Genomic DNA, 24,091 nt, shown 5'->3' with positions numbered 1-24,091 from the left:
TGCACTAGTCTTTCACATAGATTTGTAATCAGAGTCAATGTCATTCGTCATGTCAGCAGAAGCTCATTTCAGGTGGTTGTTATTCACTCATAAATATTCTAGTGCTTTTTGCATTCTGGGGGAGAATTACTTTTAAAAAATGTGAGGCAGAAAAGGGCAGCCTTCACAGAGAGAGCAGAATGAAGCATGAATAAGATCAGAGGAAAAAAAGGCTGGATAGTTTGAGAGCTCGGTCGTTTTTGACAGAAGAGGATCCAAGGAGACCTGAACAAACCAGACCAGAGGTCAGCAGGTATCGGAAGGTTAAAGTGACTTTTTTTTTTTTTGTAGAGAAATCCATTTCCTCATGTTCTATGATTTTTTTTTTTCTTTTCCACATGATAATCCGTTACATAGACAAGTAAACAAAATCTTTATGTAAGAGGTGGACAGGTCCTTTGTCACAAATGAGGCCTCAGAAGACATGATGGGTTAACGTAGCCAATCAGGATATGATGAAGAAAAATAAGCTTATGTAGAGATAATCAACAAATAACAAGCCTCAGTCTTCTCATAGCTGTCTAATGAAAAAAAGGGAAAAAAAAAAAAGTAAAAAATATATTCATACAAAAAGTAAACTCTTCTGTCATCAGAAGAAATAAGAAAAGTAGAACAGAAACTAAACAAATGTGGTCACCAGTTAAAAGAAGCATTTTTGAAGACTCGAGTGCCGTTTGTGTGGGGAAAGCAGAATGATACTGCAGGAGGTGTTGCAGAGGATTTGGTGACAGTCAATAACGGCCCGCTCTCTCCTTCGTGGTTTTTTTTTTTTTTTTTTTCTCCTTCTCTACATCCCCTCCCTGTGGGGAGCTGAACAGTCCCTTTCTGAGCTGCGGCCGTGACGCTGCAGTCTGGGTGCTTGAGCCTTTCAGTGTGCGTGTCTTTCAGCCTTGGTCTCCAATGTCGTTGTCCACAGGGGGTGGAACGTTGGGCATTACTGTGGTGCCCGTTCCTGCTGTAAGGTAACCTGCTACTCCCGGACCTGCACATGACAGTGAGGCAGAAAAGACATAGTGCAGATGTAAGTTAGATAAGGATAGCTGTAGTTCTATTGGTGAGCTACAATGAGATACTACACTGAGACATCAGCTTCTATAAGCATGGATGGGATGATCACTACACTGACTACAATATTTTCCAGGCATTTCGCTGTTTTCCATGGGATTAATTAGGTTTAAATATGATTTAAAAGAATTGTTTGAGATCTAATTTTCTAGAAAATCTGATTCTTAATTACTTCCAGTAAATAAAGCCATTTACTGTTTTTCACTTTTAACTCTGATTTTAGGTGCATTTGACCCTTTTTAAAATAAATAAATAAATAATAAATCAGTATTTCTTTAAATACTGGCCACATATTGGATAAATAACACTAGGTACCTACTTTCTAACCCTCTACTATGGATCTAGAGTTGGTGAATGGGTGTGAAGATGTTATGAATTATTTTCAGCATGAGTGAGATGAAATGGGTGGGAATGGAAAATGGCATGTGCAGCCAGAATGGAGGTAAAGAGGAAAGGAATGATGGTAGGAGCCAGGACAGTCTACCTGCATCAGAGCAAGAGAGAGGAGGGCTGTGAGGGCCCAGTTCAGGAGTCTAGAGCCCACCTCGCAGTGGGCTGCTGGCAGCCAGGAGAGAAGGAGTGGAAACCCCTGAGGAGGAAATGTGAGGAAAAAGAGGAAGGGAAGGGAAGAGCCAGGAAGTTATAGGACAGCTGGGTTTAAGCGCAAGTGAGGAGTCAGCCACAAGGAGGTTTTTTGTTTTGTTTTGTATGTTATTTTTAGGGTAAAGCAAAGCATTAAGTTTCATCATCAGCGCAGAGAAAAGTGCACTTACCTTTTCAAGCACTTGTAGGAAATATTTTAACCGTTTAGCTTGTTAATCAGGTTAATCATCACTTCTTAATATATACATAGGAAAACTTTACCTGTCAGGTAACCTGCAGTCTGAGACTCTGAGATGAAAAGATCATGTTTCTGGTCTTTGAAGGCACTCCACACTGAGGACTTTGCAAGAATTTCATTCACCTGTTTAAAAAAATAAAAAAGCAGATTAGCAAAAGATTAAATATTTTATTGTTATATAAACAACTATACCAATTATTCAATGACTTTAATAATCCAATCATACCTGCTCTCCAAACTGCAGACTGCGAGTCATGGACTTGAGAGCTTTAACTATCTGGGCCTTAGTAGCTGAAGGATTTTCTAATGTTTCCAGGCCGACTCCTTCCAATAATTTCAAGAGGTATGGAACCAGCTCCACTCTGAGAGCCTGTTAAAGTGTAATAAAAAGTTCCATTAAGAACACATTAAACATGGTGAGCGGTAATAACGGTAAGAGTGAAAGCGTACCTGGGCAACTAGTTCTGTCTGCTCCTTCTGGAACATGCGGTTGAGAGCTTCACAAGCTAATCCAGCCATGTCTGCCCGAATCTTCATCCCTGTCATCAGAGGGCCGATAGTCTCCAGAGAAGCCATGGACCGCACACACAGCTACACAAAACAAAGCATATTTTAGTAAATGTATCACACAACGGGAAATGCAAAGGACCTCAATGAACTGTTTGGGAAAATTGACAACATCTGCTAACTTTAACAAGAGTACTGCCTAGCAGGGCAAAATATGCCTGTTGCACTGTATTAACCTGACCCCATATACAATTCCAGCCTTGCTTTGGTCATAACCCATCTTACCCATGAAGTTTGGTAAGTGTAGGCCAAATGGTTCTCGAGTTATTGAGCGGACACGTCAATGGACGCCACCCGGACACCCGCCACAGGTGTTCATATAATCCTATCTTTCAACAGGTGTATAAAACTCTGTTAGAAACTATAAAAAACCCAGACAGCTAACATAACTACTCAGTTGAACTATAAAGTTTACATGTTGTCATGAGCATATGCACGCTGCTATTGCAATCAGTGGCTGGGAGTAGTTTGGTATAAAGAACATAGTTCCCACATGGAGCTGCTGAGTAACCAGGTCATGATTTCTGGATACACTTTTGCCATCTAGATACACTTTATTAAAGAGAAGGCGGACAGCTAATTTTTCCAAAACTGGGCAACTCACAGCAAAGCAATCTAGAAAAATAAAATGCACTAAAGACCAAAAAGATGAATTGGGAACTGTCTATTTTACATAAAAATGTTAATATCAAAATTAGTTTCTTACCTCATTATCTGACAGCACATGGATGAGGCGAATGGAGCTCTTAGGCACAGCATTGTTCTTGTGGTTGAGTGCTGCCAGGATCCGAGGCAGGTGACCCAGAGGAGGAACCTGGTCAGCGAGCTGGCTCTGTGTGCTGAACAGACAAACTGCCGCTGTGGTAACTGTCTCCAGAGCCTCACCCTGCAGAAGACCATATATGTAAGAAAATGCAACAAGTTTAACTTCTTCATTTGAATATAATCACTAGAAATTTGTGTTGTTGTTTCTCAGTAAGGAAGCTCACATTGGGGTTGTTCTTCTCCAGCAGCTCAGTCAGTGTCTCCAGAAGGGACACCAGGAACTCTCGAGGCTTGCGTAGCACCCCCCCAGGCTGGGCAATGAAAATGCGCAAGAAGACTCCACCAACTTCAAGCTCGCCCTGTCCGGCTCCATAAGCCACTGTGAAATCTTCTGGCAACTAAGCACACGGATCAGGAGTTTAGTTTCACACTGAGCAATACTTAATAGATACACCAATTTATAACAATGAAATTTCATACTTTCCAGTTCACATCAGGATTATCTTTCTGCTGTTTAAAGTGCCTGCAAAAGATTTAAAATTATTTATTACATGATGTAAAGCATCCCATTAGAGTGTTTGAATATTCTGCTAGTGACTGGTTAAAGCAGCTTGTGTCACATACTCAAGCATCATCTCCCGGACAGTAGTCGACACTTTCTCCCTTGAGCTGTCATTCCAGATGAGCTCAGGGTTTTCATGCGTTCCTTCAAATATGTGAACTGCTGCCTCAGCATTGTCTCGCATGGCATCCATGAATACACCAGGGAGGAAACGCACCAGTGTTAGACGCACCTAACAGAAAGCAAAAGATAAAACGGCAAAGTGAGTTAAGGACATGTAATGATGCAAGGCAGCAGGGAAAGGAAAATAATTTCTTCCTTCTTTTTTTTTTTTTTTTTTTAAATTGCAGTCTTACCTTTGGCCCAACCAGCTTGTCTGAGGTCATCTTTGAGAAGAGCTCTGCGGTCTGCGTGCGAACCTGGGGGTGTGTGCAATTACAGAAGAGGTCCAGCAAATAGATCAGAGCACCTGCGGGACATAAAAATTAACATAAGCATCTGTGCATTCAAAATTCAAATAAACATAGCCAGCATTCATGGAAACCAGTAAAACACTGACCTTTGGCCATTGCCTCTTTGACGATCTTTGTGTTAGACGTAAGTGCATAGAGGGTCTCCAGCACCATCTGTCTGCCTAGAGGACACAAAGGAATATTTTATTATAAGTATACAAAATGGGAATAAGCACAGAGAGAAGAAATAAGACAAACAATGAGACAGTGAGTTGATTATTTTTAAATCTTAGTGTCTTCGTACTTGAGGGAAGTGAGTGCAGCAGCACCAGAAGGTTGGATAACACCAGGGATTCAGCAATGTTGCTCACACAATCTTGATTGGATGTCACTGTATTCACAACCTACAGAAGACAGCAATATGATCACAATAAAGGGATTTACAGTTAGCAAACGCAAGGACCAAGACCTGTTGATCTCTACCTCCAAAACCAGCTGTTGCACCCTGCCAGCTCCATGAACCCGCAACAAAGAGAAGAGCAGCTTGAAGTGACCGATGCACTCAGACTCTGATCCTGTAATTTACAGAGAGAAATGCTTAGAAAAGAAGCTCCAAACTCATGGCGCTTAAATAAAACACAGCCTTAGTCACTTTCACAGGCTCACCAGGGTTGTTCTTGATGACATTACGGAGAGCCTCTAAAGCCATCTCAGCAAAGCGAAGCCTCTCAGCGTGCTGCTGGGACTCCACCTTGTTACTCTGACTCATGGCCAGCAGAGTGTGAAGGTACTGAGCCTGGGAGCCAACATAGTCCAGCAGACTGGCTGCAAATGCTTTTGGGTACTAAAGGAATAGATTGTAAAACAAGTTACGTATAAATTACAAAAGGTCCGGACCTGGACTGGTTTGTAATATGTTCTTTCCTCACCTCCAATGGAAAAGATGGCTGTTCATTGTAGACTCGAACAAAAATCTCGCCCACTATGAGCTCTTTGCTGTGATCACTGAACACAAACTCAGCACCAAAGCTTTTATCATTTTCCCCCTGTCAAGAAAGCACAGAAAAGTTGCATGAATGACTCCAGTTTTGAAATGAATTGATTGTGAAAGGCAGTCTGAAAGTAATAGTAAGTCATTCGTACCCTTTTGATGTTTCCCTCCTGCTGACTCTCCAGGAACTCCAGCAGCTCGGCTCGCGTTCCATTGTTCCAGATCAGGTAGGGATTCTCAGAGTTACTATTCAGCAACTTCAAGACCTGGATACAAAACAGAAAAGTTTGCTCTGAATGCAGCATTGGAGCCTCTGCTCACTGATGCTTTGCAATGTGCATTAATGACACAACTCTCCTTCACTCTCCAGGTCAACTGACCTCAGCAGGAAATGCTGATCCCAGCTTCCTTGAGATGTATGGCGTCAGCATGGCTGCTAAGCTCTTGCGGATCGTGGGGTTCTCTGGAGGTGTGCCATCTATGCCATTGGTCTCTGAAACAGGGTTGTTTCCATCTGGGGTGTGTGGTGTTTGCATGTAGCCTCCAAGACGGCTCAGGGCTATGAGGCTGAGTCTGGCCAAGTTGTTGGCAACCTCCTGCTGGTTTGTGTCCTGATTAGCCTGCACACCACTCTCCTCTAGAGTGTAGTCGTAGTTGAACAGATAGACCAGCAGGTGCCAAAGGACACCAGCGTGGTACAGATGGGTCTGTAGAAAGAAATCCACCGCAAAGGAGCTGATGCACTGAACTGCCAGGGCCGCAGTCTTCGGGAGCCCCTGAGAGGAAGCAAGGGGAGGAAAATTAATCACTGTGTAAAATGCGGAAATTGTTTTTTTGATTGAAACTGCTGATAAGAAAATGAAGAATAAAACAACCACAGAAGAGGCAGGATTCTCACCTTTCCATAGTACAAGATGTGACAGAGGTCTCGGATGATATTTGGCATTTCGATGATTTTTTCCCTGCATTCCTCAAACTGAGCAGCTACACTGTAGCACTTACAGACATGCCCGCACACCTGTGGCATTAGTATTTAGAAAACGGGTCAAAGAAATCAGAAAAACAAGGATGCACAGACTGAAATGTGACTACAGGTGAAAAGAAATTATGTCTTTTGTCATCATTTTACCTGTACAGCCATGTCATCAGGCTTGCTGGACGCAGTTAATACAGCAACACACCGAGAAAGCGCCTCCAACAATATCTGAATAAAATCACGCACAATTTCATTATTTATTCACACATCACAGTTTCTCCACATACCTCAGTATACTTATACACAACTATGTGGTCAGCTTCTTTATTTCACTTAGACTGGCTGATATTTCAGGGTTTGTTCAAATGTTTATACCTCAATGCCGTTCTCCCGTCGGAGCTCCTCTGCATTAAGAGCCGAGCAGTTTACAGTGTGAAAGGCGAGTTCAGCAGCAGCAGGAAGAAGAGGGGATGCTTTTGAGAAAAGCTGATCATCCTCCGTCTCCATTGTGATTGTTTTGATGAGCATGGGGTAGCCGGCGTATTTGTAAGGCTCCAATTCTGAAGAAGTAAAAGAAACAGCAGTATTAGCTGAAAGACTCCAACCAAAAGGAACTTATTGTTACTCAAATTCTCTTTTAGCCTCTTGTGAAGCTATATTTTATGGTGGTACAATAAATAGCAAAAAAATAAATAAAAAAAAAAATACCTTGTTTATGCCGGTTGAACAGGATGCTCTGGGCTTTGAGGATGAGAATGATGTTTTCTGGGTCGGGGCCATCCACGATTCGGGCAGTCTTTGTGCAGAGGAACTCATACGCTTTGTTAACTTTTTCAAACATATCCTAAAAGACATAAAAAGCTGCTGAAATCAAATCCATAATTACTCTGAGCTTTAACAAGCCCCTTACTGTAGTGAGGGTGATGACTATACGTACTCTGCCCTCTGGGTTTTTGTCAGGGTGGTACTTCTGTGCCAGCCTGAAGTAGGCTTTCCTGATTTTACCCTCTTCATGCCTAAAGACAAAAAGCCAAATGAGAGGGCACATTCAATGATAGTAACTCAAACACATTTAAGCACAGAGGAGACCTATATTATAATAGAGAACAGTCATTTTTTTGTCTCACTCCTTCTGAGATCAGCCACATGTACGGTATTTAAATCTGTGTGAATAGGAAGTTTATGTATATGTACATGCTTATGTTGCAGAAGAAGAAATGAAAGCACACAGGGAAGGTGTTTTAAAAGGCACTTTCAGCCCATGAATTCCCCGATCTAAATATAGATTTGTTTAGGAATTTGTTACGTGTGCAGTCCCTGTGACATTATCAGTATCGGATCTGAGCCAGCCAAAAGGTGGGTGAAACCTACAACAAGAGCACAGCTGAGCGGGTGCCAACACTTGGCAGTTTTGGATTCGTACCGAGGAAGAAGTGGGTCAAAGTGCTGTTATAGTAAAGTCAGTGAACAGGTGTGTGAAATTTGATGGGTCTAGCTTTTGTGGAACAGACACTGCTGACGCCAAGGGTACGACACTAGTTCCACTTCTTCTTCAAAACTACCAAAATTACAGCTAAAAATAAATATTAATGAACAAAAATAGAGAGACCGGAGTATAATTATCTGTTGGTCAGTTGATTCAGTGATGTTTAGTTGCTTAGTATTGTCAAGCCTATATTTTTTTATGAGGCGTATGTGCACTTTGAAAACAAAAACACTCACTGCCCCTGTCCTTTGGGGAGGTTGAGGACTTCATAGGCATCATCCACAGACATTGAAGGAGGCTTCTTCTCCACCTCCCTCTTCCAGGCTTCAAGAGTGTCTTTAAGCAGCTTCACCTGATGGGATACTTGGTTGTAAATCATGATATTTAAAGAAAACTTTTTTTTTTTAATTACAAAAAAAGGTTAAAAAAATGAAAACGACATACAGGATCTCGGATTGGCCAATCGGGGAAACGGGTGGTGTCACACAGATGTCTGAGGTAGTAGATGTTGCAGAAGAGCTCATACTCCAACTGAGGGAAGCTAATGACTGGGATAGGACAGTATTGGTACAGGGCCCGCGTATTGCTCTGCAACCTGGGGCTAAAGTCAGCAACATGGGCTGCGATCTTCTCTATCATCATCCGCCTGAAACAGAATTCAAAAAGAAACTTTTCAAATTCTTAGAAACTAGACAATGTCTTTTATTGCTGCACTTAACTGTACATCGTCTTTAAGTATACTAGTTACACATGATAGAGATCACTTCACACCTCATCTCACTGCTCCAAATGGCCTCAGGCGTGTCAAATTCTCCCAGGAAAATCTCAGAGAATCGCTCGGCTTCATAGTTCTCCAAATAACACACCATGGCTTCAGGCAATACGGGTCCCAGAACACTACGCTGCACAATGTCTTGACCCTTAGACTGTGAACACAGTGCAACAGGTCAATGCCACTTTCAAAAGGATGCAAGGTTTACATGGTATCATCTATTGTATCATAAGGAAAAGATCTGTTTCTGAAATAAATGAACTTCACACCTCCTCTGATTTGAATGCTTGTTTCAGATGAGTGTACTTCAGGAACCTAAAGAAATCAAACAAAGGTCGTAGACATCAATAACTCTGCATCCACTCTACTCTGAACTGGCTGGCATGTTTAAAATATTCCTCTTTAATTTTTCAACTGAAGCAAAACTGTTACAAAATTGTTTTCTAGAGAAGGTTTTGCCAGCTGACTGATGGGTTTTCACCTTGCCACAGGAAGCACGTTGGAGCCTGTGTACATCATGATGAAGAAGAAGATACCAGTTAAATAGAGACGCTGCAGGTTGGGGTTGTCCTGCATCACCAGGTACAGAACATTGGCAACCTTTTCCACCAGAATGGGGTCAAAGGTTAACAGCAGCTGCAGAGGAAAAAGAAAAGCAATGAAAGGTCAGCATTTTATTCAGAATTTCACTTAAGCACGAGCTGATCATATGACACAACTTTAAGCCAAATGCTGAAATTACCTGGACAATGTGTGGGAGACAGGCATTGTCAGCAATCATCCTCTTGATCTTAGGTAAAGGACGGATGATGGCATTGTCTTGGTCCCTGATTTTAAAAGAAACAAAAAAACAAAAACAAAAACATAAGGGGCTATGCTGTAGATCCAAATAAAACAAGCATATTCACACGTCCTGCTGTATAAGAAAATTGGAAAAACAAGTGGCATATTAGGCGCTCAAACAGACAGACATTTTTGGTAGTTCCTCACCTGCTGGGGTAGTACGAGCACATCGTGATGAGCATGTTAAGGATTAGTGTGGCCAGGTCAGACTCATTCATCACTGCCTGTCCTGTGGCCAGGAGGCACCATTTCAGTTGAGGAATGGCCTGCAGGGGGCGCCAACCGTCCATTCCTTGAGCCCAGCAGCGTGTCTTTGCTGTCAGGACACCAGTGTTCCAAAACTCCTGCATCTGAAGACACGACGAGAACATAATTAAAGGTAAGCAGAAAAACTAAGAAACTAAAAATCTAATTACATTAACTTACTACTTCTTACTACTTCTCCAATCTCATTGTACATCCTGTATAATAGGGTTTAATCCCGGGATCCGGGATTCCCGGGAAATGCGATCAGAACAATTTCCCGTTTCCCGGGAAACGTTAGACGGGAAACCGGGAAAAAAGTCGCGCGCGTCGATTTGACTTTCAGAAAGAAAAGAAAGCTTCAGAATGTTAAATTTAAAGGAAATATTGAGAGAAGGGTTCGTTTAATGCGAAAAGCATTACTCTTCATTTCAGGCACGTTCAGCCTCCGTTTAAGGCTTCAGCCTTCATCTCAAGCGTTTTAATAGAGGTATTACACAGTTGTACTTTTTTCCTCTTTAATTTGTTGAAATCGTAGGCAATGTGTTTACCCTAAGGTATTTTGTATTATATAATTTCATATTATTATATATTGTTATATTGCATTATATAGCCTATAAAATATGCCTGCCCTGAACAATAAAGAAATATCTGTTTAACTTCGAGTGTTTCTTTTCCTCGTTTGCAGCTGCTTACTAACAATCATGAATTAGGATACGGGCCTAATGGGTGAAGAAATGATCATGAAATAGATTGCTTTAACATATTTCGCTTTTAAAATGGAGTTGAGTAAAATGTATATTTTTTAGGCTATAATGATTGGCCAGTTTTTCAATAGACGATTCACAGCGAACCTACTTTAACCCTCAGACACGGTGTTATAAATTTGCTGTTGCCAGAATGGCAATGACCAAGTCGTGGAGCATTACTCAAGGCCCTGTGTTATGCCATATTATAGTGTAGTACGGTAGTTAACTTTTCAATGACTATTACAGCGTTCCACTGGTGGAGATATAGCGCAACAGATGTCGCCACGACAGCGTGGCTGAGCCTTTATCAATGCTGTGGAGATGAACCGTATTGTTTTGCACCAGCAGTTGTAAAATAGCTTGGTATAATTCCATGTACAATGGAGGAATATTCGAATTATATTTGTTAAGGGAGTGTTGAGGAACGATACAACACCGCATAGCTCGAGCACTCGAATGTCGAGATGTAGGTTTTATTGCGTTAATCAAGCCGACGTTACCCCCTACTGGGCATAACAGGACATAGCTGGAAAGCTACCCCTTCAATATCAGAATAGGTTAAGCCCGACACAGGCTACAGAAGGCCTAATTAAAATAAAAAAATAAATAAACTTTTTCCCGGGATTCCCGGGAAATGGCTCGTCATTTCCCGGGATTTGATTCATGTCATTTTCGGGAAAAATATTAAACCCTACTGTATAATGACAATAAAGGCATTCTATTCTATTCTATTCTATTCTATTCTTATACTGATTTAATACAGAAGATGAAAATAATTACCTGAACTGATGAGATATTTTTCAGTTTACAAAATATTGTGACATTTATTTCGATTTTTAAAATGACCTTACATATAAAAGTGGAATAAAATTCTAATATTTTAATATAATTACAAACCTCCTCAAAGCTGAAAGGTCCTCTTCTTTCCTTGTCTGCATTACCGAAGTACCACTCCTTCTCACTTTCCCTCTTCATATCTGGAGCTGCCTCCAGCACGTTGCTCTGTGGAAATTGAAGATGATGATCAGTTACATGAGATTTAATCCAATCATTTATGTCTTACAGAGACTTAAAACATCTGTCTGTTAACCAACTTGCACTGGAGGGACCTCGGTATCTGATTTTTTGTTCCTGTCTTGTCTACATGAGAAGAATGACAACGTTTTTTGAATCTTTGAACATCTGGTGTTATGACTGAGCTCATCAACAGAGCCATCACTTTCAAGCAAATTAGAAAAATGCTCCATCTCTGTTTTTAGCAGGTGGTAACCTCTGGAGCTGGAGAAACCAATGTTAAAGTGCTAAAGCAGCATTTCCTCTGTAGGCCACTTGAAGCAAGTTCCAAAAGTGAATCCCAATTTGCATTATTAAAAAGCATTATTACAGCATAATACATATTATATGCACATTATATCCTTCATAACAACTCTAAAGGGATACTAGAGTTAGGGGCATGGCTGCTTTGCACCCATACATTTATAAATGCAGCTTGCTAACCAAGCTTGCTAGGAGTAACTGAGGCATCCTCTTGTTTACACATAGGTCACTTCTGGCTCCAAAAACCTAATGTGGCATCAAAAATCAGAGTCCAAAAACAAATGAGTGACAGCACGCCAGCTACATCCATCTTTTAATTTTTTTGTTTTTTAAATATACAGTCTGTTTTTTTACCTGTAGAGGCACAGTAGCTCTGCTGGTATGCAGATGTGCCAAGGTGAGCAGGTCCACTAAAATACGAACTCCATTTGAATCCATCACATCCTTAACATTTTTCTACAGAAGAAAAGGAGTTAATGCACAGAAAAAAACACAAAGATGGGCTAAATTAACAAACAAAGAGGCTACTGTTATAGCTTACCTTGTTGAGAATGAGCTTGTTGAGGAAGTTTATGAGTCTGTCTCTTTCCAACTTGTCTGTACACTTTAACGACATAAACATATGTTAGATTTCAGGACTGATTAAACAACAAAAACAGAGAGCAAAAAAAAAGGAGTGGCCGTTTGCCTGTGCTTACCCGGGCCAGCATCCCCACAATGTATTTTGTGTCTGTGAAGGGACCGATCTCTTCATAGCACTTGCCATAGACTATTGCGAGTGCCTGCAGGCACAGGCACTTCATCGTAACTTTGGGTGTGAGCAAAAAGCGGTGGTAGAGTTCATTGAAGAACTCGTATCTGAGAACACAAAGAAGGAGAAGCATGACTCGCCTTTCTAGATGTAGGAGTGGATAACATTGGTGTAGTTGGCTTGGAGGTTAAAATCTTACGATCTCTTGATGGCACTCGATTCTTCATTTTCATCCTCCTCAAGCAGCAGACGCAAATAATAGTCCCCAATCTTAATCTCATCCGAAAGGCACTCATATTTGACCTATAAAAAACAAACATATGGGAGGACAGAGTTAAATATTGGTATGTTTATCTGTGTTACACTGAAATTATACTTCTGTGCTACACGCTGCAGGTATGTTGTAATGACAAACCCTTCAGAAACTGTACACCATAACCTACGCGGTATCCTGCAGCTTGCACAGGTATAAATACTGGTGATGGCGTTAGCTGCTTGTGATACGCTCTTCATAGATTCACTGCAGAAGTCTAATCAAATATTAGAATTAAACCTGCATTCCTCTGTGGACTTCACAGCATGATCACAATATTCTGGTTTTCCCTTACACTCTACAGTTTTACTTGCCATTTGAATGCTATTATATAAGTGTACTGCATAAATTAAATGACAGCCATGAAAGTGCAGCACACTATGAGCACAAACCTCAAACTCCTGATGGTTCCAGGAGATAACTGTAGCACTGCCGAGCTCGCGGTCCACACCGAAGGAACGCATCTCCCCCTCCAGGGCGTCGCGCAGCTCCTCCCTTGTTTTCAGGTTCCAGATGAGGTTGGACCGTGCATGGTCAAGCTGGAATCTTTAGAAGAAGAAAAAAAAGCTTCAAGCGGAAAACTAGTATGCTTAATGATACCCACTTATAAGAAATGGAGATCCTAAGGACATGTGGCTCAAGCCATGTCCATATATACAATGATTTGTTCATCACACATTGCTTTATAGATTATAGTTGGCCACTGGTCGATCATGCCTTCATATTTCCCTCAACACGGTCCTTCACTCTCATTGGTATCTTCATCGGTCACTTTCTTATGTAGGTGCCTCTTATTTCTGTACTATGAGCACAACAATAGCAGGTTCCATAATAACATATGATTTTGGGTCGATACAGCTAAAGTTTTATACCTGTAATAGAAGAGCTCCCAGTTTGCTTCAATCTTTATCCTCTGTCTTCTTTTTCTCAGGATGACAGGTTTTTGGTTTGGATTCTGAAATGAAACAACACAGAAAACTTTGAGAAATTGCTTTAAGGAAGTCTTGATTCAAAGCATTCAATTTTTATTCTTTTAGATTATGGCACACAGAGAGTAGGGAAAATACTGACAAATTGAGCAACGTTTTAGACAAAGAAGAACAATGAAATGAAATTAAATGAATGGCATCATTAGATAACATGTTTCTTTAGAATGGAGGAAGTCAGATATTAGAAAAAATGTGACAACATAAAAACAATTAACTCACTATACCAACAAAGAATAAAACAAACAAAACAAACAAAAAAATAAGATGGGACCAAAAAAATCAGGTGTGTTCAGTAATCCTTGCACGAAGAATCAGGTCTGTGGCATGTTTACTCTCTACACACCTTTGTGAGGCTAATTATGAACACAGTTCTCATGCATCTGCTGAGTCCTTTTTTTTCAAACACAACATTCAGGGACTACCTCCAACTGTGAGTTTTAGAATATAAAATATAAGCACTTTAAAGTGCTAAAAAGGATTACAACTAATTTTCTGAAATTTCATCAAAGAAACTAATAAGATATTGCTGCATAGGATATTTGGAAAGGCCTTACTGTTCATGATAACTGCACTCTTGTTTCAGACTAAGAGTAGTTATTATTTATTGATAACCAAACAGTGCAGGTAAGCATCTTACAGCTACAAATATTCAGCTCAGTCTGTGCTCCACCCTGGACATGCCCTCTGTTGTCAACAGAGCGAGAAAAGACGTGACATGCTCTTTTATTGTACTTTTTTAAGGCTTCTATTTTAAGACTTGTGGAAATCCCTTTTGGATGCCAATATGTGACTGCCTGGCTAATAATAACACAAAAAACAAAACAAAAACACGCCCAATGGGTCACGTGAATATGGAAAATGGTTTGGTTAAGAGAAAGAACAAGGAAAGAATGTAAAAATGATCCCACTGGCCAATCCTACTTACCAGGTTATTTCTGTCCTGCTGCAAATTTTGACAGCAGAGAAACCACACAAGACAACGGGAGGATGGGGTGGAGACACACAGAGAGATTATTGTTCCTCAGATCAAACAGATGAACTGCAGCTAAAGGGTCACAGATCACAACACTACTAATATGTAAAGACAAAAATTACAGCTAAATCTGTGAGATTTAATAATTTACTTTCTGCAAGATTACTGTATTATTGTAAGACTAATTATTTACTTGCGTTTACTTATTTAACAAACAGTAACAGATCAAAAGATAAAAGGATGGACATGATTCACAGAAAGCAAGCCAATTAATATATTTCTCTACTCAGTAAATCTGGGGAAATTATAGTGCAGCCAGAGTAACAGAGAAAGAAGAAATGTGAAGTCAGTTTATTTGAAGGGAGACTTGAATTAGGGTGCACAAACACAAAGAGCAGGCACTACCTGATCTAAGGTGGTGGCCTTCACCACCAACCTTGACCCACCCAAGCATTCCCTATAAAAATGACCTATAGACGTTCAGTCTAAATTGCCATGCATCCAAAAAAGAGGTTTTCCTTAAGAAAAGGCAGCAACCTGTTGGTCGCATTCTGTGCCTCACCATAAAAAGACTCCCCTGTAAAGCAAAGTTTTCACCATATCTAAATAAAAGATTTACGTCATACACATTTTGAAAAGGTGCACAAGCAGTTTAAAGAGCGTACAAGTCCACATAAATTTCAAAGAAAGGTCAAATGTGATTGAAGTATGACATATGCTGTCAACTGGCAGCACCAAAGCTGAAACTGCTATCCACACAAAACAGCAGCAGCAACTGAAAGGTCTGCCACTGAGTTTGCCTTTGGATTCTGCAGAACTCTTCAGAATCAGCACATGGATAAAAAAAAAGTTAGAGAAACCTGAGCAGAAGCAGCAGCAGCTCTTTTGATAGCTGAGAGGTTAAACAGCCTTTTATAAATGAAAAGAAATCTTACTCACCTCCTTCTGGGCTATGCCCATCTTATCTCTCCAGTGCATCAGCACGAGATCAGCTTTCTCCTTGGCAAACTTCTCTACTTCTTTGGCTGCTTTGCCTGCTATCCGCTGCCACTCAGGTACCTTGTTTCGATTTAGCTGGTCCTGTGGGAAGGAAAGATTTTTTTTTTTTTTTAAAAAAAGAAAAGAAAAAAAACTCACCACCACCACCCAGTTACAGATGGCAAATACTTTATTGTTTTTACTGTTTCTATTATATTATGAAAAATGTATGAAGAAAGTGTTTGCTCAGATACCGTAGCAATTTTCAAGTTGTCCCGGATGTGCATTCTGTCCACATCTTTTTCTGGGACAGGGTCAGGACTGTCCAGGTAGGCCAACAGGCCCGTTGGCTACAAGCACAAAGATGAGCAAGACAAACTGAAACAAATGCAGACTTAAACTACCTCAGCTGCCAACAAAAAACACGGGCTATACCCATCATTACGGTAAAGGTTTCTAGCTTGAGTATAGGAAAGGCATCAATTTTAGTTTATTTATATATTTAAGTGTCTGAACTCAGCTGACTCGGAGGCTTACCAGTATCCTCTTGAGGAGGTTCATTGCTACAGGGTTCTCTGCTGTCCACAGTCCCACCAGGTGACGACTGAGCTGCCTAAGAAACAATTTATTGACAGATATTTATTACCAGAAACAACTAAAATGTTTCCTTATATTACATGCAGTTAATGCTTATCTGCATAGATGTTTACTGAAGTACCATTAAAGTAGAAAAAAAAACAGCAGCAGGGATGAACCAACAAATATAAATAACTACATTACTGTGTGTAACTATATACATTTATTGAGACTGGACCTGTTTGTAAGCATCCGCTGGTCTGCACTAATGGTGAACAGAGATGTGTGCAGATGTCTCGGCAGCGCCCCTTCGCTCAAGGCTAGCTCCTGCATCTTAGTGGCTATTTCCTTGTCTCCTTCCTAAATTTAAACAAAGCTTGGTTGATTATAATCATAAATCCTGAGCTATAACATATCCATCGTCGTAAGATTTTACGATCACTCTATAACATTAGGTTAAAGACTTACCTCAATAACAGCTTTCATCACCAGACCTGCTCCCTTCACTATAGCCATAGAAGGATGCTAAAGATAAGAACATCGTCATTCAATATATTTGTATTGCTCCATACATCGGTCACATTTTTATCTTAATCAGATTAAATGTTGAAATTATTCCTAATGACCTTCCCTTTCTTTAGTCCCTTGCTTTTCAAGTGACTCACCTGGAATAGTTTGAATAGTGTTCGCCCGTTCGAGGCGACCATCTCAAGCAGCATATCAAACTGCTGCCCCTCAGTGGTTTCACTGTAGGGGGCGCAAAGTGCAAAGGTTAAAAAGTCCAACAAGGAGCTGATAACCAAAGCTCCTGTTCCATGTTCCTGAAAAATATGACAAAATGAGAAACAGCATGAGAAAGACTTAAAAAAAAAAAAAAAAAAAAAAAAAAGTATACATGAGGTGATTTATACACAGACTTTTCTAAATACAAAAGTTATGAATGTCCTCATATGCCTGAGCTTCAATAAAAAAAACCCAGCTTGTGAACAATAAGAAGACATGTACCACATTAGTAATGAATTTTTCAAGGAGGTTTTCAAGGAACTTCTTGGAGGACAGCAGTGAGGCCTTGTTCAGCTGCTCCTGCCTCAAGTCATAATCATCATGCATCGGCTGGAGAAAAAGATCAAAGAAAAAAAAATCTTAAACTGCAGAAAAGATAAACAACAACTGGAGATCTATAGACTATGTCCACATACAGTCACGGTAAAAAGAAAGTGCACTTCTGTCAGTTCTAAGGTTTTATGTGTCAAGATACCACAGCATTTCAGTCAAGTTGAGGTCTGGACTTTGACTGGGCCAAGATTCATTTGTTTTTCAACCATTCTGTTGCAGATTTGCTGCTGTGCTTGGATCATTAACCTCAAGCTTTAGCTGTCAGACAGATGGCCCTGAGAATGACTCTACAATACTTTGGTGTACAGAGGAGTTTGTGGTCGACTTTGAGGTGCTCAGGACCTGTGGCTGCAAAACAAGCCCAAATCATCACCCCGCTCCACCACCATGCTTGACAGTTGGTATGAGGTGTTTATGCTAATGTGTTGTGTTTGTAGCTGTACATTATGGCCAAACATCTACACTTTGGTCTTGCAGATGATCAATTAATCAATCAACTACATTTGATTAGCAGCACCTGGCTGCTATTGACCTCCTTAATTCCTATGGAAGCAGTAAGGGTGTGTCTGGTTTTTCCATACACTGCTTCTACATTTTAATTTAGTTTTTGTTAAATAAATAACAGTGTAATATGTCATGCTTTGTAGTTCAGTTGAGCTTGTATTTAGCCAATTTTAAGACAATTTTATGTCCTGATAAGTAAAGCTTTATAATTGAAAGAGGGACTACTTTCTTTTTACAGTGGCTTCAATTATGTTTGACATCTTGATACTTACACACATAAGAGCACAGAGCATGTCTATAGCAGCATGTATCACACCATTGTTGTTCCTTTTTAAAGCTTTTACGGTCTTTACTCCCAACTTTTCCCTGAACCTAAAACACAGAGACAAATTAGCAGATTTAAAAACACTACTAAAAATTGAAGATAAAGTTAACATAAACAGAAATACAACTGTTTTAAACAATATTATAAAGATAGGTCTGGGGTTGGATACACAAAGAATTCATTGCTTCAGAGGTGGCTTGTTGTTTCTTCTGCTTTTCAGCTGCAGTTCATGAAAGAGTTTATTTGGCATTATCTGTGTATTGTGAATCTGTAAGGGAAACGTCAAGCTACACTAGCAATGAATCTTTCAGGAAAACCAATTCTGGCTCAATTGCTTCACAGGGAACAAGGAATAAACAGTAAATACAGTTCCTCTCATACATCTCAGTGACCCTGAAAGACTGCAAGGCTCCTGGCCATACAGAAATGTAAAGACCAGAATGACCAAAGCAGATAAAGGGAGAGAGATGAAGGCACAAAAATGAGGAGGACATGGTGATGGTGGAAGGTCAAGACAAATCGAGGCAGACAGCTCGACCGAACAGAGTGAAGCAACATAACCTCCCTTAAGAAGTGCTCATCTTAAAGCCTGAGATGAAAGCAGAACAAAGATAAAAGAAGGCGGCGGCTGATGGACAGCTAGGACAGACTCTGGATAAAGATCAGGAAGGATATAAAATACAGACGGAGAAAGGGCACACTGAGATGTATGGATTCATATTTACGTTGCATCTGTGAGTCCAGACCCTTGACCAGACCTTGGAATGACAGAGCATGCCTGTTACCAGCAGCTCAGCAAAGGTATACTTCAAAGAAATAAAAGGAGATGGGTAAAACTACATATGTGCTGCAGTCTTACTTTGGCAGCTGGGTGAAAGCCTGAAAGCCAGCCTTAGAGGCCACCAAGCGTCGTATGGCCTGAAAATGGCTTTCCAGCTCAGCATTAAGAGCTGGCAGCTCTGTATCCTGGCTTAAAAGAGCCAGGATGGCATTGTTGATGAGCTTCTCTTTGTTCTCAGAGAAAAGACCCTGGAGAGAATAAAAAGAGACATGAATGAATGTGGAGAGAAATGAATATGAATCCTGTTTAGGCAAATAGATTGTTTTCTGTATAATCAGTCTCAAAGACACTCACATCTTGGGTTACTGCATGCAGCACACCGCTGTAGGATATGTTGGCGTTGAATCTGAAGACTGCATCTGCAAAATTTCCATCTAAGCAAAGGGAGGATGAATAAAGCACTGTTAAAGAAATTATTAGTATGACCAAACAAAATGTGTCTGTGTGTCTCAACAGCGACACTGGAAGGATGGCGATCATAGAGAGAGACGGGTCAAAACAAGAGTAACTGCACATTTTCTGACAATCTCTCCATTAAGACTTTGACAGCATCATCCTTAGTTGTATAAACAAAAGTGGTCAGAAACAGCAAAGAAACAAAAAGGAATCAATCACAGCGTGAAGTGGGTGAGAATGCAGGATCGCTGGTTCAGAAAGTTAAGAGATAACACGTGACCCAGGCAACCTCCTATCTTTGTCGGAAAGGCGTGGGGGACAGGAGGGGCACGTGATAAGCAGTTTGGACAGAACGTAAACCCCCGTTATAGGCTCTCTGTGTGGCTGTAATTAAGATACAGTGTAGCCCCAGTTTGTATATCATGTATAATAATTTTATTAAGATTGGTGAGATTAAAAAAACTAACAAATTTACAGTCTTAAATAATGTATTTAATCCTGCTCGTTGAAGAGTCTAAAAACAACTGAGTGTCGTGTTTTTTCAGGTCATAAGTTCAATCAAAATGACATCACAAGTACAAGCTGGAGCCAGACATAACAGTAAACACATGTTAACATGATTAACTGGTAAATAAAGGAAGATGTAATTACAGTGCCAGAAAGTACATTTAAATGTTTACCACTGTTAGCAGGAGTCCTCACTAATGAGCATCAAAGTTTGTTAAAAACAATTTAATGTCAATTGACCAGATAGTTGTAGAAACATTTTCATATGAACCAAAGAGGTTGAGGAAAATGTTGCCAATGCCACCACAAAACATGGCTTAAAAAAGTGCTACTTGAATGGACACTACTGTCTTCAATATCAATACTGAAATCTACACAAAGTAGATTAAAAACAAGAGATTCATCAACATGTATCAGATTTTATGAGAGGAATGGCTGTGACTCACTGGGAGGTGCTGCCAGGAATCTCAGATGCAAACTCTCCACCTCCTCATCCACGGGCATGCTCAGTAGACCCCATCTTTGTCCTCGCTGCGTGGGGGCCATCTTGACACACACATCTCTGTTGCCTGATGCTCTGACTCCATCAAGTAGGCTGGCTAACAGGGAGTCCCTGCAGACGCACATACAGATAGACTCAGCAAAATACAATACTAGACCACAGGGTTACTCACCTTTTATAAATCGTTAAAAGTAAAGACAAAAAGAGGAAATTAAGTGCAGCAAAAAAACTATCAAACATACCTTTCTGTAGAGGAGTACTTCCTAATCTGACCTCTGATGAATTCTACTGTAAACAACTGAGGATTTTCCACATCACAGATGAGAGCAAATACCTGAGGGGAGATGAGAGAGGACGAGGGTGGGAGGGGAGAGTTTAGCTATATCACATATGCTGAAACAAAGCAAGGCAATACATTCAACATTTACCTCTCAGGATTAGTGTTGAACAGAACATGGTCTTAAGTGAGTGACTATTTCAGCCTAAAGTTATTATGACTTTATGTTGTTTGAGTTAAGGCTCACCTCTCCAAAAGGTTTGATGGTGACTATGTTGTATGAAGCTGGGTCTCTCTCTACTAGACATGTCTCTGTTAGGGCCAGGATACGCTTAACAGGTTCCTAGAAGGATAAAAAGCACAAATTTGAATGAATAATGAGGTGTCAGGTGTTTAAGGATCCACAGAGGAACTCTCATTCTCTTGCAGGAAAAAAATAGTCTCAAATAAGCAGCAAATTTTACAAGCAATTGGCTACACAATCAGATGAGATTTTTGGATATTTTTGGACCCTACAGCACTGAGAAGAGCAAAGTAAGAAAAGAGTGTTCTGACCGGATGTCGAGGGGTGATCTTCTGCACCACAAACTCGGCCAGAGAAGTGATGCTCTCATCCGAGCTGTATTTCCCCAACCTCTCCGTCATGAAACCCTCAAAAGTTAAAGCCTCCTTCCTCAGTCTCAGAGAGATGCCGATGAAGTTCCCAGCATGCTCTATGGCACTACGGATGATTTCATCTCGATGCTCTGAGGCAAACAGATGCTGAGAGAAAGAGGCATAAAAAAAGGGACGTGAAGAGAAACTTTAGAGCTAAGCTAATATATGAATGAGCACACTAACATACATAAATGCAAACTTTATGATTACGTACCAGCCTGCTGAAGCCACCGTAGAGGATGCAAAATCCTCCCTGGTAATCAGAAACCTCAACAAAGCCTTCTACATTTCGATAATCATAGGAGCACACCACTCGGTTAGTGTGGGGGTCAATCTGGTCGATGCCGCCCGGTGTTACCTCTAAACTCACAGGCTTCCGTGTGTCACTCCAGTGATGCTTGTAGCAATTGTAACGCTGTCAAGAGTGTGGCACACGTGTTGTGAGACATTCAGTATAATGACACCACAGTGGCATACCTACACTATATGTATAAAAATACTGGGCCACATCTCTTAATCTCTTAAACTTTAAAGTCTGCCTTTTCAAACATTTCTGAAAGAATGGGTCATTCTAAAGACAAATTACTGTAACAGGATGCCACCGTTCCACTTATTCCAGCTATTCTGTGAAATTTCTTCCCTCCTAGATATTCAATGATCAAGTGTAAGTGGTATTATTGCAAAGTAGAGGTGTTTGGGAACCACAGCTTCCAGAACTTTAGCATTGCATGCTAAGGTGCACAGTGTCTAAAAGTTGCCAGTGCTCTGCTGATAACTGCAGATTTCAAACCTGTTCTTGCATTAACATCAGCACAAAAACTATGTGCAGCGAGCTTCCATGGCAGGGTTTCCATGGCCAAGCAGCTCCTGTAGGTGTAATGTGTAGGTGACCCAGTATTTTTGCACATATAGCATACATTCAAACTTTAATTTTTAATATTTTTTCCCTTGTTTTAAATAACAAATTTAAGTACTCACCCTGCCAGTTATCTTTCCCTCTGAAAACTCTGTTCTGAATCTCTGGAAAAAAAAAAAAAAAGAACAATAAGGAAGTCAACAGTGTGTAAACTTGCACAACTAAACGCTGAATCATCTATGCGTAATAATCATAAACATTGCTTCAAGATTGTAATAATACAACTTGTTCCATGGAAATACTTGTAGATGCTTAGTTCAGCATAATGACTGTAATTCTTTACTAGAACAAACATTCTACTGATTCATATTTTTGCTTAACTGACAGCATACCAAAAGCCAAGGGATTTCTAAGCACTGCATTTCTTAAAAAAGGGCACTGTTAAAACACTACAGAAAAATCTGCTACTTTGAAACAACTGCAAAGTATGGATAAGACACAGCAAATGCCCGAGATCTATTTTAATAAATGTGCATGAAATCTATTTGGTGAATAGTAGAATTATTTAACTAGCTGTGTGTTTATACTCACCAGTGCTTCTGTGAGCAGCTCTGTCCGGTGCTCTGTTGAAAATTTGAGCGTTTCCGACTTCTTGCCGCTGCCTTTTCGGAATGTGAGGCTGAACTCTGTTCCTTGACCTTTTCCTACTGGGCCGATACCACAGATGTCTCCATAAGGCCACTTTACACACACACACGCACGCACACGCACACGCAGTGACAAAACAGAAATAATTATATGTTAAAGCCACAAAAGAGTTTAAACATTTGACAGCAGCGTAAAGCTCTTTAAATCTACAAGCAGTATAAAGACAAATGTTTGATAACATGTTATAATGTTGTAATACAGGACAGTCAAATATTGATTGACATTGATACTTGCTGAAAACTATCTTCAGGGCTGTGATACTAAACTGTTTATTGAATGTGCACCCTAACACAGTGCCAAGAACAGCACATCCCACAAGCATCTGTGAGGCACTGACGCTAGAAGAAGAGGTTCCTTCACCATGACTGTGTTCTCATTCATACTGACCTGATTTGTTACTTCTAGCGTGGTAGGGTTGTAAGTGGTAATGCCATGTGTCCCCACTGAAAAGACTCGTTTGTACCTGGAACACAGAGATGGAATGAGTCAGAAACATAGCCTACCCATCACCAACCACACATCAAAGCAACACCTACACCAACCCAGGCAGTCACATAATATTCGCTGTGAATGTGGAGAACAGAGTGAAAATGTGGCAATTTTCTCCCCCAACATGTGAGATCAAGATACTCTTGACAACCCTGAAAAAAACTGCACTGACTTATCTTAAAATTTCCAAATACAGCCTCGGTGACAGAGGTTAGGATAATGTGAAATGAGCAGGTCTCATTTTGGCCCTCTGTAAGCTAATGATGAATCATGCAAAAGTGACATTACTAGGACTGAGCTACCTAATGATGTCATCCATTACTGAGGCTGGTTAGATCACTCCCCTTGATTCCCATTTACTGAGTACAATATATGACATCATGCCCCCGTATGTCATGTCAAAGGCAATAGAGGCATTCTCAGCCAGGACACACAGGGGCATGAAATCCCAGTTATGAGTTATGAGTGGTGCTTTCTAATATAACAGGAAGGAAGTGTTAAATTCTGATTTCTCAATCTTCCAGTATGTTACGCTGACCGAATGTGTGCATGTGTGTAAGCACACAGGCACATTGATATATGCTTGACTGGAGTTTTGGGCAGCAGAGTTTTTGGCAACACTTTCAGCTCTTTTTGCCTAATTCATAATATATATATATTTTAAA

At 40.4% G+C, this 24,091-nt stretch overlaps 1 protein-coding gene across 4 annotated transcripts in view; it reads right to left on the bottom strand.

Annotated features, from left to right (window-relative positions):
• Positions 1–313: 313 nt before the first annotated feature.
• The window catches only part of dnajc13 (DnaJ heat shock protein family (Hsp40) member C13), a 32,317-nt gene continuing 8,539 nt past the window's right edge, over positions 314–24,091 (bottom strand). For 2 of the 4 annotated variants that reach the window (XM_030756655.1, XM_030756656.1), the window contains exons 3-56: positions 23,325–23,400; positions 22,821–22,970; positions 22,352–22,393; positions 21,588–21,788; positions 21,272–21,478; positions 20,964–21,059; positions 20,682–20,773; positions 20,384–20,550; positions 19,329–19,408; positions 19,053–19,222; positions 18,141–18,240; positions 17,254–17,361; positions 16,914–17,069; positions 16,717–16,773; positions 16,487–16,608; positions 16,210–16,285; positions 15,927–16,022; positions 15,634–15,774; positions 14,647–14,664; positions 13,605–13,687; positions 13,125–13,278; positions 12,619–12,722; positions 12,367–12,526; positions 12,210–12,272; positions 12,023–12,124; positions 11,249–11,353; positions 9,507–9,709; positions 9,259–9,343; positions 8,998–9,152; positions 8,786–8,831; positions 8,516–8,670; positions 8,189–8,390; positions 7,981–8,096; positions 7,196–7,274; positions 6,967–7,102; positions 6,634–6,818; positions 6,412–6,486; positions 6,181–6,300; positions 5,663–6,058; positions 5,435–5,548; positions 5,221–5,337; positions 4,958–5,135; positions 4,775–4,866; positions 4,596–4,695; positions 4,399–4,473; positions 4,196–4,308; positions 3,902–4,071; positions 3,758–3,800; positions 3,502–3,675; positions 3,219–3,398; positions 2,396–2,536; positions 2,172–2,315; positions 1,969–2,068; positions 924–1,021 (exon numbers count right to left, since the gene is read on the bottom strand). In XM_030756655.1, the coding sequence (XP_030612515.1) occupies positions 924–1,021; positions 1,969–2,068; positions 2,172–2,315; positions 2,396–2,536; positions 3,219–3,398; positions 3,502–3,675; positions 3,758–3,800; positions 3,902–4,071; positions 4,196–4,308; positions 4,399–4,473; positions 4,596–4,695; positions 4,775–4,866; positions 4,958–5,135; positions 5,221–5,337; positions 5,435–5,548; positions 5,663–6,058; positions 6,181–6,300; positions 6,412–6,486; positions 6,634–6,818; positions 6,967–7,102; positions 7,196–7,274; positions 7,981–8,096; positions 8,189–8,390; positions 8,516–8,670; positions 8,786–8,831; positions 8,998–9,152; positions 9,259–9,343; positions 9,507–9,709; positions 11,249–11,353; positions 12,023–12,124; positions 12,210–12,272; positions 12,367–12,526; positions 12,619–12,722; positions 13,125–13,278; positions 13,605–13,687; positions 14,647–14,664; positions 15,634–15,774; positions 15,927–16,022; positions 16,210–16,285; positions 16,487–16,608; positions 16,717–16,773; positions 16,914–17,069; positions 17,254–17,361; positions 18,141–18,240; positions 19,053–19,222; positions 19,329–19,408; positions 20,384–20,550; positions 20,682–20,773; positions 20,964–21,059; positions 21,272–21,478; positions 21,588–21,788; positions 22,352–22,393; positions 22,821–22,970; positions 23,325–23,400 (6,718 nt within the window). Of the gene's footprint in view, positions 1,022–1,588; positions 1,694–1,968; positions 2,069–2,171; positions 2,316–2,395; positions 2,537–3,218; positions 3,399–3,501; positions 3,676–3,757; positions 3,801–3,901; positions 4,072–4,195; positions 4,309–4,398; positions 4,474–4,595; positions 4,696–4,774; positions 4,867–4,957; positions 5,136–5,220; positions 5,338–5,434; positions 5,549–5,662; positions 6,059–6,180; positions 6,301–6,411; positions 6,487–6,633; positions 6,819–6,966; positions 7,103–7,195; positions 7,275–7,980; positions 8,097–8,188; positions 8,391–8,515; positions 8,671–8,785; positions 8,832–8,997; positions 9,153–9,258; positions 9,344–9,506; positions 9,710–11,248; positions 11,354–12,022; positions 12,125–12,209; positions 12,273–12,366; positions 12,527–12,618; positions 12,723–13,124; positions 13,279–13,604; positions 13,688–14,646; positions 14,665–15,633; positions 15,775–15,926; positions 16,023–16,209; positions 16,286–16,486; positions 16,609–16,716; positions 16,774–16,913; positions 17,070–17,253; positions 17,362–18,140; positions 18,241–19,052; positions 19,223–19,328; positions 19,409–20,383; positions 20,551–20,681; positions 20,774–20,963; positions 21,060–21,271; positions 21,479–21,587; positions 21,789–22,351; positions 22,394–22,820; positions 22,971–23,324; positions 23,401–24,091 lie in introns of all 4 variants that reach the window. The other 2 variants (XM_030756657.1, XM_030756654.1) reach the window with 2 other exon arrangements.

This window comes from Archocentrus centrarchus, chromosome 20 (assembly GCF_007364275.1).
Source record: "Archocentrus centrarchus isolate MPI-CPG fArcCen1 chromosome 20, fArcCen1, whole genome shotgun sequence".
NCBI classification, from domain to species: Eukaryota; Metazoa; Chordata; class Actinopteri; order Cichliformes; family Cichlidae; genus Archocentrus; species Archocentrus centrarchus.
Note: the sequence above shows the minus strand (reverse complement) of the source record. Positions and strands in the feature narration are given on the sequence as shown.